The sequence below is a fragment of the Oryctolagus cuniculus genome, chromosome 1 (assembly GCF_051225735.1).
Source record: "Oryctolagus cuniculus isolate XC-2025 breed Fujian yellow rabbit chromosome 1, ASM5122573v1, whole genome shotgun sequence".
Lineage (NCBI taxonomy): Eukaryota > Metazoa > Chordata > Mammalia > Lagomorpha > Leporidae > Oryctolagus > Oryctolagus cuniculus.
In genome coordinates this window covers 205699884-205714142 of record NC_142867.1, presented here as the reverse complement: position 1 = coordinate 205714142, position 14259 = coordinate 205699884, and the positions used below count along the sequence as shown (strand labels likewise).

At 41.5% G+C, this 14259-nt stretch overlaps 2 protein-coding genes across 2 annotated transcripts in view; both read left to right on the top strand.

Annotated features, from left to right (window-relative positions):
• The window catches only part of GRIN3A (glutamate ionotropic receptor NMDA type subunit 3A), a 222343-nt gene that overhangs the window by 177062 nt on the left and 31022 nt on the right, over positions 1 to 14259 (top strand). The gene's annotated exons all lie outside the window — the stretch shown is intronic.
• PPP3R2 (protein phosphatase 3 regulatory subunit B, beta) lies at positions 9392 to 11069 on the top strand. Its single transcript, XM_002708148.6, has one exon. It carries the CDS (start codon positions 10271 to 10273, stop codon positions 10781 to 10783), a length of 513 nt encoding a protein of 170 aa, XP_002708194.1. The 5' UTR covers positions 9392 to 10270; the 3' UTR covers positions 10784 to 11069.

The following is a 14259-nucleotide window of genomic DNA, read 5'->3' as shown; positions in this document are numbered from 1 at the left end:
TCTTTTACTCTCACTACAAAATAATCCTTTTAAATGTTTATTTATTTATGAGGTAGAGGCATATAGTTCCTATCCACTGGTTCACTCCCCAAATGCCTGCAATTGCTGAGGCTAGGCCAAACTGAGGCTGGGATCCAGAAACTCAACCCAGGTCTCCCACATGAGTGGCAGGACCCCAAATGGTTGAGCATCACCCCTGCTCCCCAGAGTCTGCATTGGCATGAAGCAGGAGTCAGGAGCCATAGCTCAGTGTCAAACGTGGGCATTCCATTAGGGGAACTGGGCATCTTCGCCACTAGGCCAAATGCCCACCCATTCAAGGCAGTCTTAAAAGTGGAAGTTTAAAGGTAGAAATGCTGTGGTTCTCAAGCAGGTTGTTTGGAGAAGTCCTGATGCAGCAAGTTGGAAATATGATTCCTGGGACACAGAGGTCAATAAGCTGTCTGGCCTGCCATCTGCCTTCTTCATCCCTGACCACTGCCCTAGACTTAGTTCCCAAGGGCCACCCATATGTGCACCTGTTACATTAATATTTGTTTACTGAGAAAATGAGTTCTCTCATAGCAGATCCATTCTTCCCCCTGTTAACTGTTGGGAGGAACAAAGGAAAGAGTTACTCAACTATACATTGAAGGCCAAGCGGGATCACACAAGTCACATTAAGAAGCTTCCATATCCCATCAATTTTCTATCCAGTTTTGCTTTAATTTGCATTAAAAATCCAAAGAGCAGTGTGGGGAAGGGGTGAATTTTAATGAAGTCTTTTGTGCTCTTGACAACTAGGTCACTTCTCAACACCCCTCTCCCATCTCCACCCCTTCGCCTTTCAATTTAAGATGTCACTGTCTGCTCTTCAACCTGATGAAAGTTATGGCAAGGCAAGGAGAGTTAATCACTGTAGCTTGCTTTAAATTGAAAACTCATGTATGTCGGGAGCCACCTTGACAGCTGAGTGCTTCCCTCAGAATAGCCTAAGTAAGTGTAATATATAAGCAGCATAAGGTCAGGTGGAACCTATCCAGGCATCAATTTCTGGAAATCTGAAAAAGCTCAAAGCTATTTGTGTATCCTGTAATGACACGTGGAAGAATTGGACATGAAGAAAGGAAAGTTAATCTCAGCAAGATTTCATGTTCCTTTACTCCAGACAAATTCATTAGTTCATCCTCCATCATAAGCAAATATGTATTGAGTTCTTGGGTACCAGGTCATGTCTCAGGTGCAACTGATGCACAGATGAATACAGAGCTCCCCAGCAGGGAGATAACAAACTCATGAATAAACTGGATTCCACAGGGGCAAAAGGAGAAGATACAAAGTAGAGTAGTGGCACCAACAAGGTCAGGATTCATTCATGGAAGAGTAAGAAGGAATCACAGTAGGCTTTCTGGAGGAGGAAGAACCCTCCTGGCAAAGACATGAACAAGACACTGAGACAAGAAATTATTAGCAATGCAATTTGGCCCTGCCCTCCAAAAACACTACACACAATCATGCTAAAAACGGACAGGACTCCATGGACTCCATGCCCTGTTAGTGATGCCCACTCCCTCAAGGATTCTAAAGTTAAAGGTGACCACCTTCCCCAAGTAAACTGCATGCCTTTAACAAAAGGGGCAGGAACATTTTTTTTCTGATCTTCACATGTAAGGTAGTCTGGAATAGCAAAGAATTTCAGTCTTGGAAGCAAATATTGCAGTTTGATTCCCAGCTCCTCCACTGTGCGCCAACCCAAGCCTTGTAACTTCTAAAACTTCAGCTCTCCCTGTCCCCAAAACCTGGGCATAATAATAGGGACTGCCTGAAAGTTTGAAATATATTTAATGAGGTAGTTTTAGAGAACAAACTTGGCTTAGTAAATGTCCAGTCCCCTTCCATGACTGTAGAACAATGCATGCGGAAGAAAAAATATTTGGTGAATAATAAGGACACAAAAGAAATTACAGTTGGTGCACCTTCCTCTTAGACATATCTTGGACCCATCTCAAAAAAAAAAAAAAAAGAATCTTCTCATTACAAGCATCTTGTAATTCTAGTATAAACATTCTTTTGCTTACTACTTACATGTTACAGAACTTAAAACTTTTTGATTGGAGGACTTGAGAAATGCTTGATTCTAGAATTTGCTACCTTGCAAAATGCTGGGTTAACTAGTATTTATTGTATTGTCTTTTCCTTCCAACCCAGCATCTAGGCTTGAGTGGGAAAACAGAAAACATGAAGATAGTTTATACAAACCATTAGGCTGCACTTAAAACAGGTCTTCATAAAAACAACAGCAACTGCCATCTTTAAATGCAGTCAATAGCATTTTAAAGTCATGCTGCTATACAGGCAAGAGCGGACCTACAGTTCTTGTCTTGTTTTACCCTCACCTCATGTCACAAAGTTAGAGCTCCTTCTCTGTTCCCCACCAGTTTCTATAAGTGATGGTTATCTGAATTCTGATATAGGGAGTGCTGATTCCAGCAAGTGTTCCCTTTGCCCTTGTCAATAATAAGTAAGCAGCTCTCATGGAATAAGGGTCTCCTGTTTCACATACTAAAGATGCTTGGGCATAAATTACACCCAAGACCACATACTGTTAGTAGTTCTTCCTTTTCCCCTAGTTAAATTCAACAAACTCATGAATATTTATGGAATGCTATTTTCACTCTGCACTTAAAAGGTAGGAACAGTGTTCAAACTGATTAGAACTATTGTGAGAGACAGTCTTCCTTCCATTTTTTTAGACTCCCATGCACTGAAATCGGTGGGGGATTATGTGAAATGGGACTCCTCCCTGATCTCTGTTCCCCATGCACAGTTAGTTGCCTCCTGGCTCTGAAAATCCCAGCTTGGGAAAAAAAAAAAAAATCATGGAAACGTGTGAAGATTGCCATCTAGTGGCTATCTTGTGAAGTGTCACAAAATAGCATAAAACCCACCTTTTTTGTTCCTCACAAAACCCATTAACCAAGTCTTAGGTATGAGAAATCACCCTGACCTTTTCTCTAAGACTTCTGAGAACATGGCCCTCACCCGCATGCATCTGTGAGTTTGTTCAACTTCAGGATGTGTTGGATGAGAAGGCAGCATCATGGGGGAGCCCTGGAGCCCTTACAGGGGTGCCCCTTTCATCACACAGTGAGGTGGCTGCATGCAACAGCTAAGCACAAGGATGGCCAGCCAGGAAAAACAATGCAACCACATTTAGAATCTCGCCTTTCTCCATCATCTATTCAGCCAGCCAGCAAGACTTTGGGCCTTCTGGTATGGGTTGAATTTTGTACCCCCAAAATATGCTGAGGTCCTGATATCCTAATACTCACTGTCTTGGAAGGTGGTCTGGTTTAGAAGCAGAGTCAATGCAGATGTGATTAGTTGAGATGTATCATACTGTAGTAAAGTGGGGCCAAAGCAACTATGATTGGTGCCCCACACATGGACGGAAGATACAGGAAAGACACAAGGACATGCTATGTGATGTGATGACAAAAGCGGAGATTGGGTCTATGCAGTTACAAGCCAAGGGATGCCAAAGATCACCAGCAAACCACCAGGAGCTAGGAGGACACAAAGTTCGCCTCACAGGTTTCAGAAGGAGCATTACCCTGCCAATGCTTGATTTCAGACTTCCAGCCTCCAGAACTGGGAGACAATAAGATTTCTGTTGTTTAAGCCACCCTGCTCATAGGGTTCTGTGATGACAACGCTGGCAAATTAAAACACCTGGCCTTCCACTTGAGTCCTCTTTCATCCTAGCTCAGACTCATTTCCCAGACAGGTGTGTGGGTTGCAATTTTTTTCCCAGCTTCTCGCTTAGCTGCTAGTCTCTTGTCCTACTCAGCTCACCCCTGACAATGCCAGACTAATCTTTCCAGAATATAAGTCTGAGTAGGACATTCTTCTGATTAAAACCTGTGCTTTCCCTACAAAATGGAAACCACATGTGCTAGCCAGACACTGCGGACCCTTCTTGACCTGATTCATCCTGGTTCACCTCCTGATGTTTTGCTCAGGTACTTCAGCTACATTAAATGACTTGTAGTTATCCATACCTGCCCCCTCTTACTTCAGTGACTATGGTACTTGTCCACTTGGTCTCCATCAGGATCAAAGACTGCTTATAAAATAATAATAAAAGTCTTCCTCTAGTTATTCCCAGCAAGAAGTACCTGTGTAATTCTGAGTCCTTAAAGCTCTTTGGCGTTACCTCTCTGACAACATCTCTCATTTTCCTTTTGTGCATTATAACTCAGAATTCTCTAATGCCTCAATTCACTAAGCCAATAAGCTTTGTAGGAACCATTTCTGAATGCACTCAACATTTTATATGTTGAAACATGATTGATTAAATATGCTCTGACAGATGAAATTGACACTCCTCTCCAGTGACTGAAGAATGGTCAAAGTGTCACTCCGTTCAGTCTAATGCCATGGTTTTTTCCCTTGACCTCTGCTCCAGCAACACTGGCACTACATTTCATTTACTTGTCTTGCTCCTCCTGCCCCAGTGCCTCTGCACATAGAGTTCTCTTTGCCTGGAACATTCACTCCTCCTCAGAACATCTAGTTAACTTCTACTCCTTGAGGTTTCAGCTCAATCATGACTTCCCCATAAAGGTTTTTCTGCAGCATGAACTCCCCATGTATTTCTCATCTGTAACACTCAGTTTGCACTTGTGCTCCTTTCCACCTATAAACATGATAATTTTGTCAAGAGCCATCTTCCCCATAAACTGTAACTTCTACAAGAATGCAGAGAAGAGAGAAAGTATCTCCTTAGGTCACTGTTATATCCCTCTCACACAGTAGATATTCAATAAATACTTGGAAAAAATAAATGATTAAGTATAGCTGAGTGTCTATGTATGCAAATAGCCTGCTAGAATTTTTAACGCAAGCCTAAAGCAGAAATTTGGAGGGCACTTCCAACAGTTAATGGAAATTGCATTAAAAGATAAGTTTACTTGTATGCAAACAATTTTAAAGTACATGCATAATACTTTTGTTTTTCACATTTGTAATACACATTTCCATTAATTTTTTGAAGATCCCTCACAATTATAACTTTTAATATATATGTACCGATTCTGTGCTTGGTATTGAACTTACCCCTCTTTGTATCCTGTCTCACATTCATTTAATCCTGAAAATTATGCTATGAGTTAGCAATCATTGTCCTTGTTTTTCAGATGAGCAAATAGTGACTCAGGTTAATAACTCTGCTTGAGGTTACAGAGCTTCTAAATAGCGAAACTTTGGTTTAAAACCACACATTCCAAAACTCATATTAAACACTACCTCAGAATTACAAAAGAAAGCCAAGCATATTATCCTTAATTCTGTTGAATATATATGACGAACATAAAGGACTGACCAAAGAATGTTACATACTTAAACCCTTACTATTTAGTGAACTATAGATTTCTCCATGGCAAAATTGTATTCCTCTAGGGACTGTGACTTACCACACTACACCTGGCATGGGGCATGGTACATAAAGGTGCTCAATATATATTTTCTAAATGGATGTAAACTCAAAACAACATTTGTCATGTTGGAAGAAGAGAAAACACATATATCCAGTATCAACTTTATACTTCATAGGGAGCAAATATGGAAGTTGAAAAGGGAGAAGAAAAGGAGACAGCGTGTTAAATATATTGAGTGCCTACTGTAAGTTGGCATTGTTTTAGTTTTTTATGTTTTAGATGTTATCTCACATATAACTACAATTATATTGCACCATTATATTATTCTCGCTTTGCAGATGAAAAATTTGATGCTCAGAAACAATTCAACTCAGGGTTATGGGGCTAAAGTCAACACACAGGTTTACTATGGTGAGTGGCAACCCCATGGAAGGGTGACAGCTCCCAGCTGTTAACCTTCCAAAGTAGCCGTGTGACCTTGCTCAGAAATTCCTTCTCCTACCTGACTTGGAAGATGCAATCACATGAGCCTCAGGTCTTATCAGCTGCATTCCTGTCAGTTTTGTTTTCCAGTGTCAGTTATTTTTGCATATGACCATCTGGAGTTCTTTACCTGAAAACTCTTGGTGGGGGGAAAAATGTTTTTGCTGAAATGAAAGTGCAATCAGGTTCCTACTTCTTCCAAAACGATCTCCTAATTGACTTACTGTGTGAATGTCTTACATTCCACATCAATCCACAGTGATAAATAGGAAGAGTGATAAATGGTGTTTTCCATGGAAATGACCAAGGATAATAGCCAGAGAAAATCGAAACTATGGTGTTGATTCCTACAATAATGCTGAAATATGAAGTTTATGAAATATAGAATGATGGAGAACTCATATTGGCTAAAACCAGATTCAGCATAAGGGTACATGCTCTACAACACAGGAGTAAGGAAATTCTGCTTGCACACTGAATTATTTCATTGAAGAGGTACCATCTTCCCGGTATGATATGTTCAGCCATTAAATTGATTAGCTCCTGTGCAAGATCTCTCCTCTTACATAATGTTTCTGTATATACCACCTCATGTGGCTCGTGGTAACAATGTGCAGTAGATAAAGCAGGTATAATTAGGACCACCAGTCTATAGACAAGGACACTGAGGCTGGCAAAATCATGCCATCTTTAAGGACTCAGAGCTAATAAGGGCAGAGCTGGGATTGGAACCAGGCCTACTTAATTCCTTCATGCTCTCCGCTACTCCTTGAGGCCTCCTAATATCACCCTGATATAGAAGAATCCTCTAAGAGTTTCCACACTGGTGACTCTTTTCTCAATAGCAACCATCAAGGAGTCACTCGGGAGAAAACCAGTGAGAAACCCCTAGAGTGCCTGATGGGCCAGTGATGTCCGTGACTGCATTCTTCAAGCCTGTGAGAGAAAGTCTGAAAACAGTTTTCGGAGTTCAGTGCTGGTGCAGTACTTACAGCAGTGTGGCCCACGGTGGCTGGCACACAGGGTGAATTTGTTCCATGGACCTACATATACTTGAGCTGCCAGGCATGCTTGCCTTAGGACTTCATCTCTGCAAGCAGGGAAAACAATTGCAAAATTAGTACTAACAGCAGTAAGGATAACGATTTATCATATTGGCTACTGTTAGCTTTAATCCTTACAAAACTGTACCAAATATGTATCATTCACTCCACCTTCCAGATGGGAAAGCTAACATCAAGCAACTAATCCAAGATCTTACTGCTACTAAATTTGTATTTAAGATCTGATCCTGGATTGTCCTATTCTAAATTATTTCCACTCCATCATGCATATTTTGAATCTAATTAATTCAGCCAGTCAGAAAACTCATCCACTGTCAGACATTTTAGCATTCAAATCTTTCTTTTCCTTTAAACTGCCTAGATTTTTTTTTACAGTAAAATATACACATTGGCTATTGAGCACCTGAAATTCTATGAGCCCTAACCTAGATGTACTGTAAATATGAACTATATACCTAGTACAAAAATGCAAAATAACTCATAAATAAGTTCAGGTATTTATTACATGTTGAAACGATAACACTTGGAATATGCTGGGTTAAATATATAAAATAATACTTATTAAAATTAATTGTATCTTTTTTGCTTATTAATGTGGCTAGAAAATTGGACATTACACTTGTGCCTAATACTATATTTCATAATGAGAAAATATGTCATACTGCAAACCCAGAACTTGGTATTCTTTTATCATATATACTCTATTTAGTTTTATGTGCTTGCATAACAATATAACTAACATAATTTCATACAGTAACAGTACTTCCCCTTATCATTGATATTTTCCAGCTAATTATCTCCATTTTTTTATGCTAAACTAATTTCAAAATCCACCAGTGTATGGCAATGAACAAATTTGGGGTAATACCTTCAGAAAACTTGGGATAATACCTTCAAATGAGATACTGATGCTGTATACAAAAAGGGATATTTTGGTAAATAAGATGAACCTGGGAGAAATGAATGGGATAGTGGCTACAGCACATTTTGTGTGCTGTTTAGTTGGCCACATTGAGAGGAGGTCTTCGGACTAACTATTCCCTACCTCTCATGGAGGTAGATTAATGCCCTTCTATTGTTCTGTCCAGCATCACTCCTTCTTATAAGGAAGACCAAGTGTTTCTTTTGGTACCTGTTCCTACCCAGCCAACTCTCCATGCCAGCTCCGATTGTGAGGTCCAAGGAGAACCTTCCTTATGTTGCAGACCATATCTGATGTCTCAGTGTAGAAAACAGACCAAAATAAGATGCAGTTGGAGACTGTTCCTGGGATTAATGGACTTCTAACTAGAACAGGAAAATTTCAGCCAACCTTTGGAGGGAAAAAAATGATAAAACCCTCAAGATCTCAGTTTGTACTCTGCCAGTGGCCATGTTCTCTGAAAAGGAGAAAGTGAAACAAACAAACAAAAAAACGTAAGAGATGCAGAGGGGTCAATGTTCAAGTCCTAGCCAGGCCAGTTTTGTGGGCATATGGCCCAAGAATTTACACAGGGTCCCATACTTGGCTTAATGCTCTGCTATGGCTATCTTAAAATTCTCAATAATTTTCAAAGGGCCCTGTATTTTTATTCTGCACAGGTCTTGTAAATTATGTAACTGGTCCTGAGGTCTTGGTTTCAATTGTTCTTTAAACCCAAGGATCCTCACCCTTTCTAAGACTCAATGGTGCAGCTCTCCTTTCAATTATGTGAGATTCTTCCAACAAATTCTTTTTTATGCTAATCTTCTTAGGCATGAGTTCTCTTAATTGCAGCCAAGAATCTGGACTAGTCTGTGCTCAAAGACAAAATATTTGGCCAACAATGTAACTCCAGAAGCTCCAAACCACCTCTGTGCCCCAGCAATGGAATCCTTTCCTTGCCCCTGAGACTTCTGACTTTTCAGAACTGTATCTCCCATCCTGGGTCTAGAAAGGGCTATGTGCTCTAGAAATGGCCTAGATTAGAATGATTGATAACATTCAGACACTAGTCCTGATTTCAGGTATCTCATAATAGAATTTAAGGTGATCATTTTAACACTGCAAATTCAATAGATTTGTACTGCATTTATCTCTCTGAGTAACTGGAAATAAAACAAACAAGTAAGACAAAACGTTCCCAGTATAATATCCTGGCTTAGCTGAGACTTCGGGTTTTATTTAATACCCATGAACAGCTTGTTAAAAAGTGGATTATCATCTGATTATAGAGGAAAATAAAAATGGCCATCCCAAGTGATAAGGTATCCATCCAGTGGCTCAGCTGTGCCAGTTTCAGCATGGTGATCTTCGGTTGAGCTTTTGGCTGAACTAAAGAACACAGAACATGCCAGCAACACCCATTTTAAAGGTAGGGTGTGTTTGTCCCATTCTATCTGATTTAATATCCTAAGGTTCCTCCAAGACCCTTTGAACCAGATTGCTTTTGAATTACATTTATTCCTTCTGCATTTAGAGAATTGATGTGTCCCTAAGGGAAGAAGAAATATGAAGAAGTTTTTAAGGTTAATCGTTAGCAAAAAGGACACATCTAGTTGAAGCAAAAGTGGGATGAGGAGTGAGATCGCATAGAAGCACTGTCTCTCAACCATGCAAAAGCCTTCTGTGTTCCCCAAAGTGCTCTGCAGGCACCAAACAGCAAAGATACACGTGGGGCAAGAGATGATGGATTCAGAGTCAGCGGGTAAAAGAGCCTACTCATGGTACCTGTGTCTTCTTGGAAAAGGATCTAAATTCAGCATTACGTTAGTGGAATATATTGGTGCTTGCAGGTGATCCATGTAAGGAATTCTCTGTGACATCTGGGTGGTGCCTTATGCATTTCCAGCGGGACACGCATCCTGGCTTCCCTTCCCAGAGAAGTAGGGGAAAGAAGTAAATAGTATCAGGCGGCCAGTGTTGCAGTTCACTCCGCCTCGGTTACTCAATGTGCGTTTATGAAACAACACTGTCAGGTACTGTGCTGCCGATACTGCGGTGACTTATACAGAAGCAGCTCCTTCCCCCTTGGGATTTACTTTCCCAGGGGAAAAGTGAGGGATGTGGGAGGAAATGAGAAGATGAAACAGTTGGGAGGGCAATACGGTTTATAATGGAAACCTGTGAGGGGTTTGCCCTCCTCCTTCCATCTTCCCTTCCTTGTGCCCCTTCCTCGCTGACCCCGCCCCTCCCATTCTGGTCACCACTTGGATTCCAACCACCGCGGGGTGCCTCACGAGCTCCCATTCCTATCCCGGCCCCCACCCCGACGTGGCTCAACCGTCTCAACTCAGCCCGCATCCCACTGGGTCCTCCAGCCCTGCGAGCCGTTGTCCACAAACACAATGGGAAACGAGGCCAGCTACCCGGCAGAGATGTGCTCCCACTTTGACCATGATGAAATTAGAAGACTGGGCAAAAGGTTTAGGAAGCTGGACCTGGACAAGTCGGGCACTCTGAGCGTGGAGGAGTTCATGTCCCTGCCCGAGCTTCAGCAGAACCCGTTGGTGAAGCGAGTGATCGACATCTTCGACATGGACGGCAATGGAGAAGTGGACTTCAAGGAATTCATCTTGGGGACCTCTCAGTTCAGCGTCAAAGGAAACGAGGAGCAGAAGCTGAGGTTTGCTTTCAGCATCTACGACATGGACAAGGACGGCTACATTTCCAACGGCGAGCTCTTCCAGGTGCTGAAGATGATGGTGGGTAACAACCTCAGGGACTGGCAGTTGCAGGAGCTGGTTGACAAAACCATCATCATCCTGGACAAGGATGGCGATGGGAAAATATCCTTTGAGGAATTCAGCACTGTGGTTAGAGGCCTGGAGTTCCACAAGAAGTTGGTCGTCATTGTATGAGTCCTGGTTTTTTGTTTGTTTTTTTTTAACAAGCACCACCTACCAACTTTTGTTTTCTTCTCTATCTCTTCCAAGATCTGCCCAAGATATCCAGAGCTCTTTTTCCCTCGGACTTACCAGGAAGTATTTGTCTTTGGGAAGCCACATTGTCTCACACAAGCTTCACCACCAATCCAATGTTAACTCTTCACTGAGTCAGTCAGGGAAGAGCAAAATGAAAGACTGTAGTGAGGAAAGAGAAGGAACTGGCTTTGATAAACACCTTTTTTTGTTGTTATTTGTATTCAGAGACCAAACTATAAAGAGTAAAGAAGAACTTTAAAGGTTCAGAAATAAGAAAATATGTATCTTTGCCTTTATTTCTCATGAGGTTGTATATAGGAAGAAAATGTACAACTGGTATTTGGGTGTTAGGGGAACCAATTCCATTTACTTGTGTTGTTCAACTGCTGTTTGACAGATTAACTTACTATTATACGGCCAGCATTCGGTTCACTAGGCTACTCCTCCGCCTGCGGCGCCGGCACTCCGGGTTCTAGTCCCGGTTGGGGCGTCGGATTCTGTCCCGGTTGCCCCTCTTCCAGTCCAGCTCTCTGCTGTGGCCCGGGAAGGCAGTGGAGGATGGCCCAAGTGCTTGGGCCCTGCACCAACATGGGAGACTGGAAGGAAGCACCTGGCTCCTGGCTTTGGATCAGCGCAGTGCGCCAGCCTTGGCAGCCATTTGGGGGGTGAACCAACGGAAGGAAGACCTTTCTCTCTGTCTCTCTCACTGTCTAACTCTGCCTGTCAAAAACAACAACAACAACAACAACAACAACAAAAACTATTATAGCCACTGAGACAAATACATTTTTCCTTGCTGATCATCTTTAATCACCTCTCTCTGGGCATCAAAAGACCATCTTCCCCCTTTTCAGACACGGTCTTCTTAATGCATCCATATATCCCTGAGAATTTTTTGGTGGTTGCAAGTCCCATCTAGTTCCTCCTGCCTCATTCTGAATAGGAATTAGCCTCAGATCTCTGGTAAGAAATCATGATCCTGCACTAAGGACCCAGCTCAACTACCAGTCTCAGTGGCAGTGGGTATTCAGGGTTTGCTGCCCACTCCATGATTAAGTTCAGTAAAGGGCCTTCTAGTCAAATGGGGCAAGGACTTTTCTAGAAAACACTCTCACCTCCAGCAATTAGCCCACCACAGTTGCAGGGAGTGGGACAGATATAGATTCAGTCTTCTGACAGCACCGAAACAGAAAATATCCAGGTCTCTATAGACTCTCCCCAGGCTGTGGTGCTGCTCCTCGAAGATGGAGCTATTGGCAAGTGTCTCTACAAGAGGGGTGAATGTTGGCTGCACTCGCTAAGATTGGTTTTGAAAATCAGATCTAAGGCCTGGCAGAGAACCTGAGTGCTCTCTCAACAAATTCTTTCCATAATGTACCATTCAGCAATAATCCCTCACACCCTAACAGACTTGCACTCACTTGTGCACTGGATCCTGTTGGTTCTAGATGAGATGCAACATGTACAAGTCTGCTCAATTAAGTTGTGTCATGTTGGTAGCTTAAGATGATGCATGATAAGAGTAATACATCATAAAAAAGAACAAAACATTTCAGTTTTTTGGGGGGGAATCAGTTTAGTGGTATGAATGTCAAGGCCTGCATCCCAAATATTTTTTTTCTTTTAACTTTTATTTAATGAATATAAATTTCCAAAGTACAGAATATGGATTACAATGGCTTCCCCCCATTACGTCCCTCCAACCCGCAACCCTCCCCTTATCCACTCCCTCTCCCCTTCCATTCACATCAAGATTCATTTTCGATTCTCTTTATATACAGAAGATCAGTTTAGCATACATTAAGTAAAGATTTCAATAGTTTGCTCCCACACAGAAACATAAAGTGAAAAATACTGTTTGAGTACTAGTTATAGCATGAAATCTCAATGTACAGCACACTAAGGACAAAGATCCTACATGAGGAGTAAGTGCACAGTGACTCCTGTTGTTGACTTAACAATTTGACACTTTTGTTTATGGCATCAGTAATCACTCTAGGCTCTTGTCATGAGCTGCCAAGGCTATGGAAGCCCCCTGAGTTCACGGACTCTGATCATTTTTAGACAAGGCCATGGTCAAAGTGGAAGTTCTCTCCTCCCTTCAGAGAAAGGTACCTCCTTCTTTGATGACCCATTCTTTCCACTGGGATCTCACTCGTGGAGATCTTTCATTTAGGTTTTTTTCCCCCCCAGAGTGTCTTGGCTTTCCATGCCTGAAATACTCTCATGGGCTTTTCAGCCGGATCCGCATGCCTTAAGGGCTGATTATGAGGCCAGAGTGCTGTTAGGACATTTGCCATTTTATGGGTCTGCTGTGTATCTCACTTCCCATGTTGGATCATTCTCTCCCTTTTTGATTCTATCAGCTAGTATTTGCAGACACTATTCTTGTTTATGTAATCCCTTTGGTTCTTAGTCCTATCATTACGATCAATTGTGAACAGAAATTGATCACTGGGACTAGTGAGATGGCATTGGTACATGCCACCTCGATGGGATTGAATTCGAATCCCCTGGTATGATTCTAACTCTACTGTTTGAGGTAAGTCAGCTTGAGCATGTTCCGAATTGCACATCTCTTCCCTTTCTTATTCCCACTCTTATATTTAACAGCGATCACTTTTCAGTTAGGTTTCAGCACTTAACAAGAATTGTGTATTGATTACAGTATTCAACCAAAAAGTATTAAGTAGAACAAACAAAAAAATACTAAAAGGGATAACATATTATGCTGCTCATCAACAGTCAGGGTGAGGGCTGATCAAGTCACCATTTCTCATAGTGTTCATTTCACTTTAACAGGTATCCTTTTTGGTGCTCAGTTAGTTGTCACCGATCAGGGAGAACAAGTGGTATTTGTCCCTTTGGGATTGGCTTATTTCACTCAACATAATGTTTTCCACATTCCTAACAGGGATCAATTTTCAGTTAAAATTTAAACACCTAACAATAATTGTGTGTTAATTGCAGAGTTCAATCAATAGTACTAGAACAAAACAAAGAAAAAATACTAAAATGGATAAAGTATTACATTGTACATCAACCATCAGGACAAGAACTGATCAAGTCACTGTTTCTCATAGTGTCCATTTCACTTCAACAAGTTTCCCCTTTGGTCTCAGTTAGTTGTCGCCAATCAGGGAGAACATATGATATTTGTCCCTTTGGGACTGGCTTAATTCACTCAGCATAATGTTTTCCAGATTCCTCCATCTTATTGCAAATGACCGGGTTTCATTGTTTTTGACTGCTGTATAGTATTCTATAGAGGACATGTCCCATAATTTCTTTATCCAGTCTACTGTTGATGGGCATTTGGGTTGGTTCCAGGTCTTAGCTATTGTGAATTGAGCTGCAATAAACATTAATGTGCAGACAACTTGTTTGTTTGCCAATTTAATTTCCTTTGGGTA

Bases quoted from the DNA above. Each gene is read 5' to 3' on its own strand.
- PPP3R2 (XM_002708148.6), top strand. From the start codon at position 10,271: ATGGGAAACGAGGCCAGCTACCCGGCAGAGATGTGCTCCCACTTTGAC.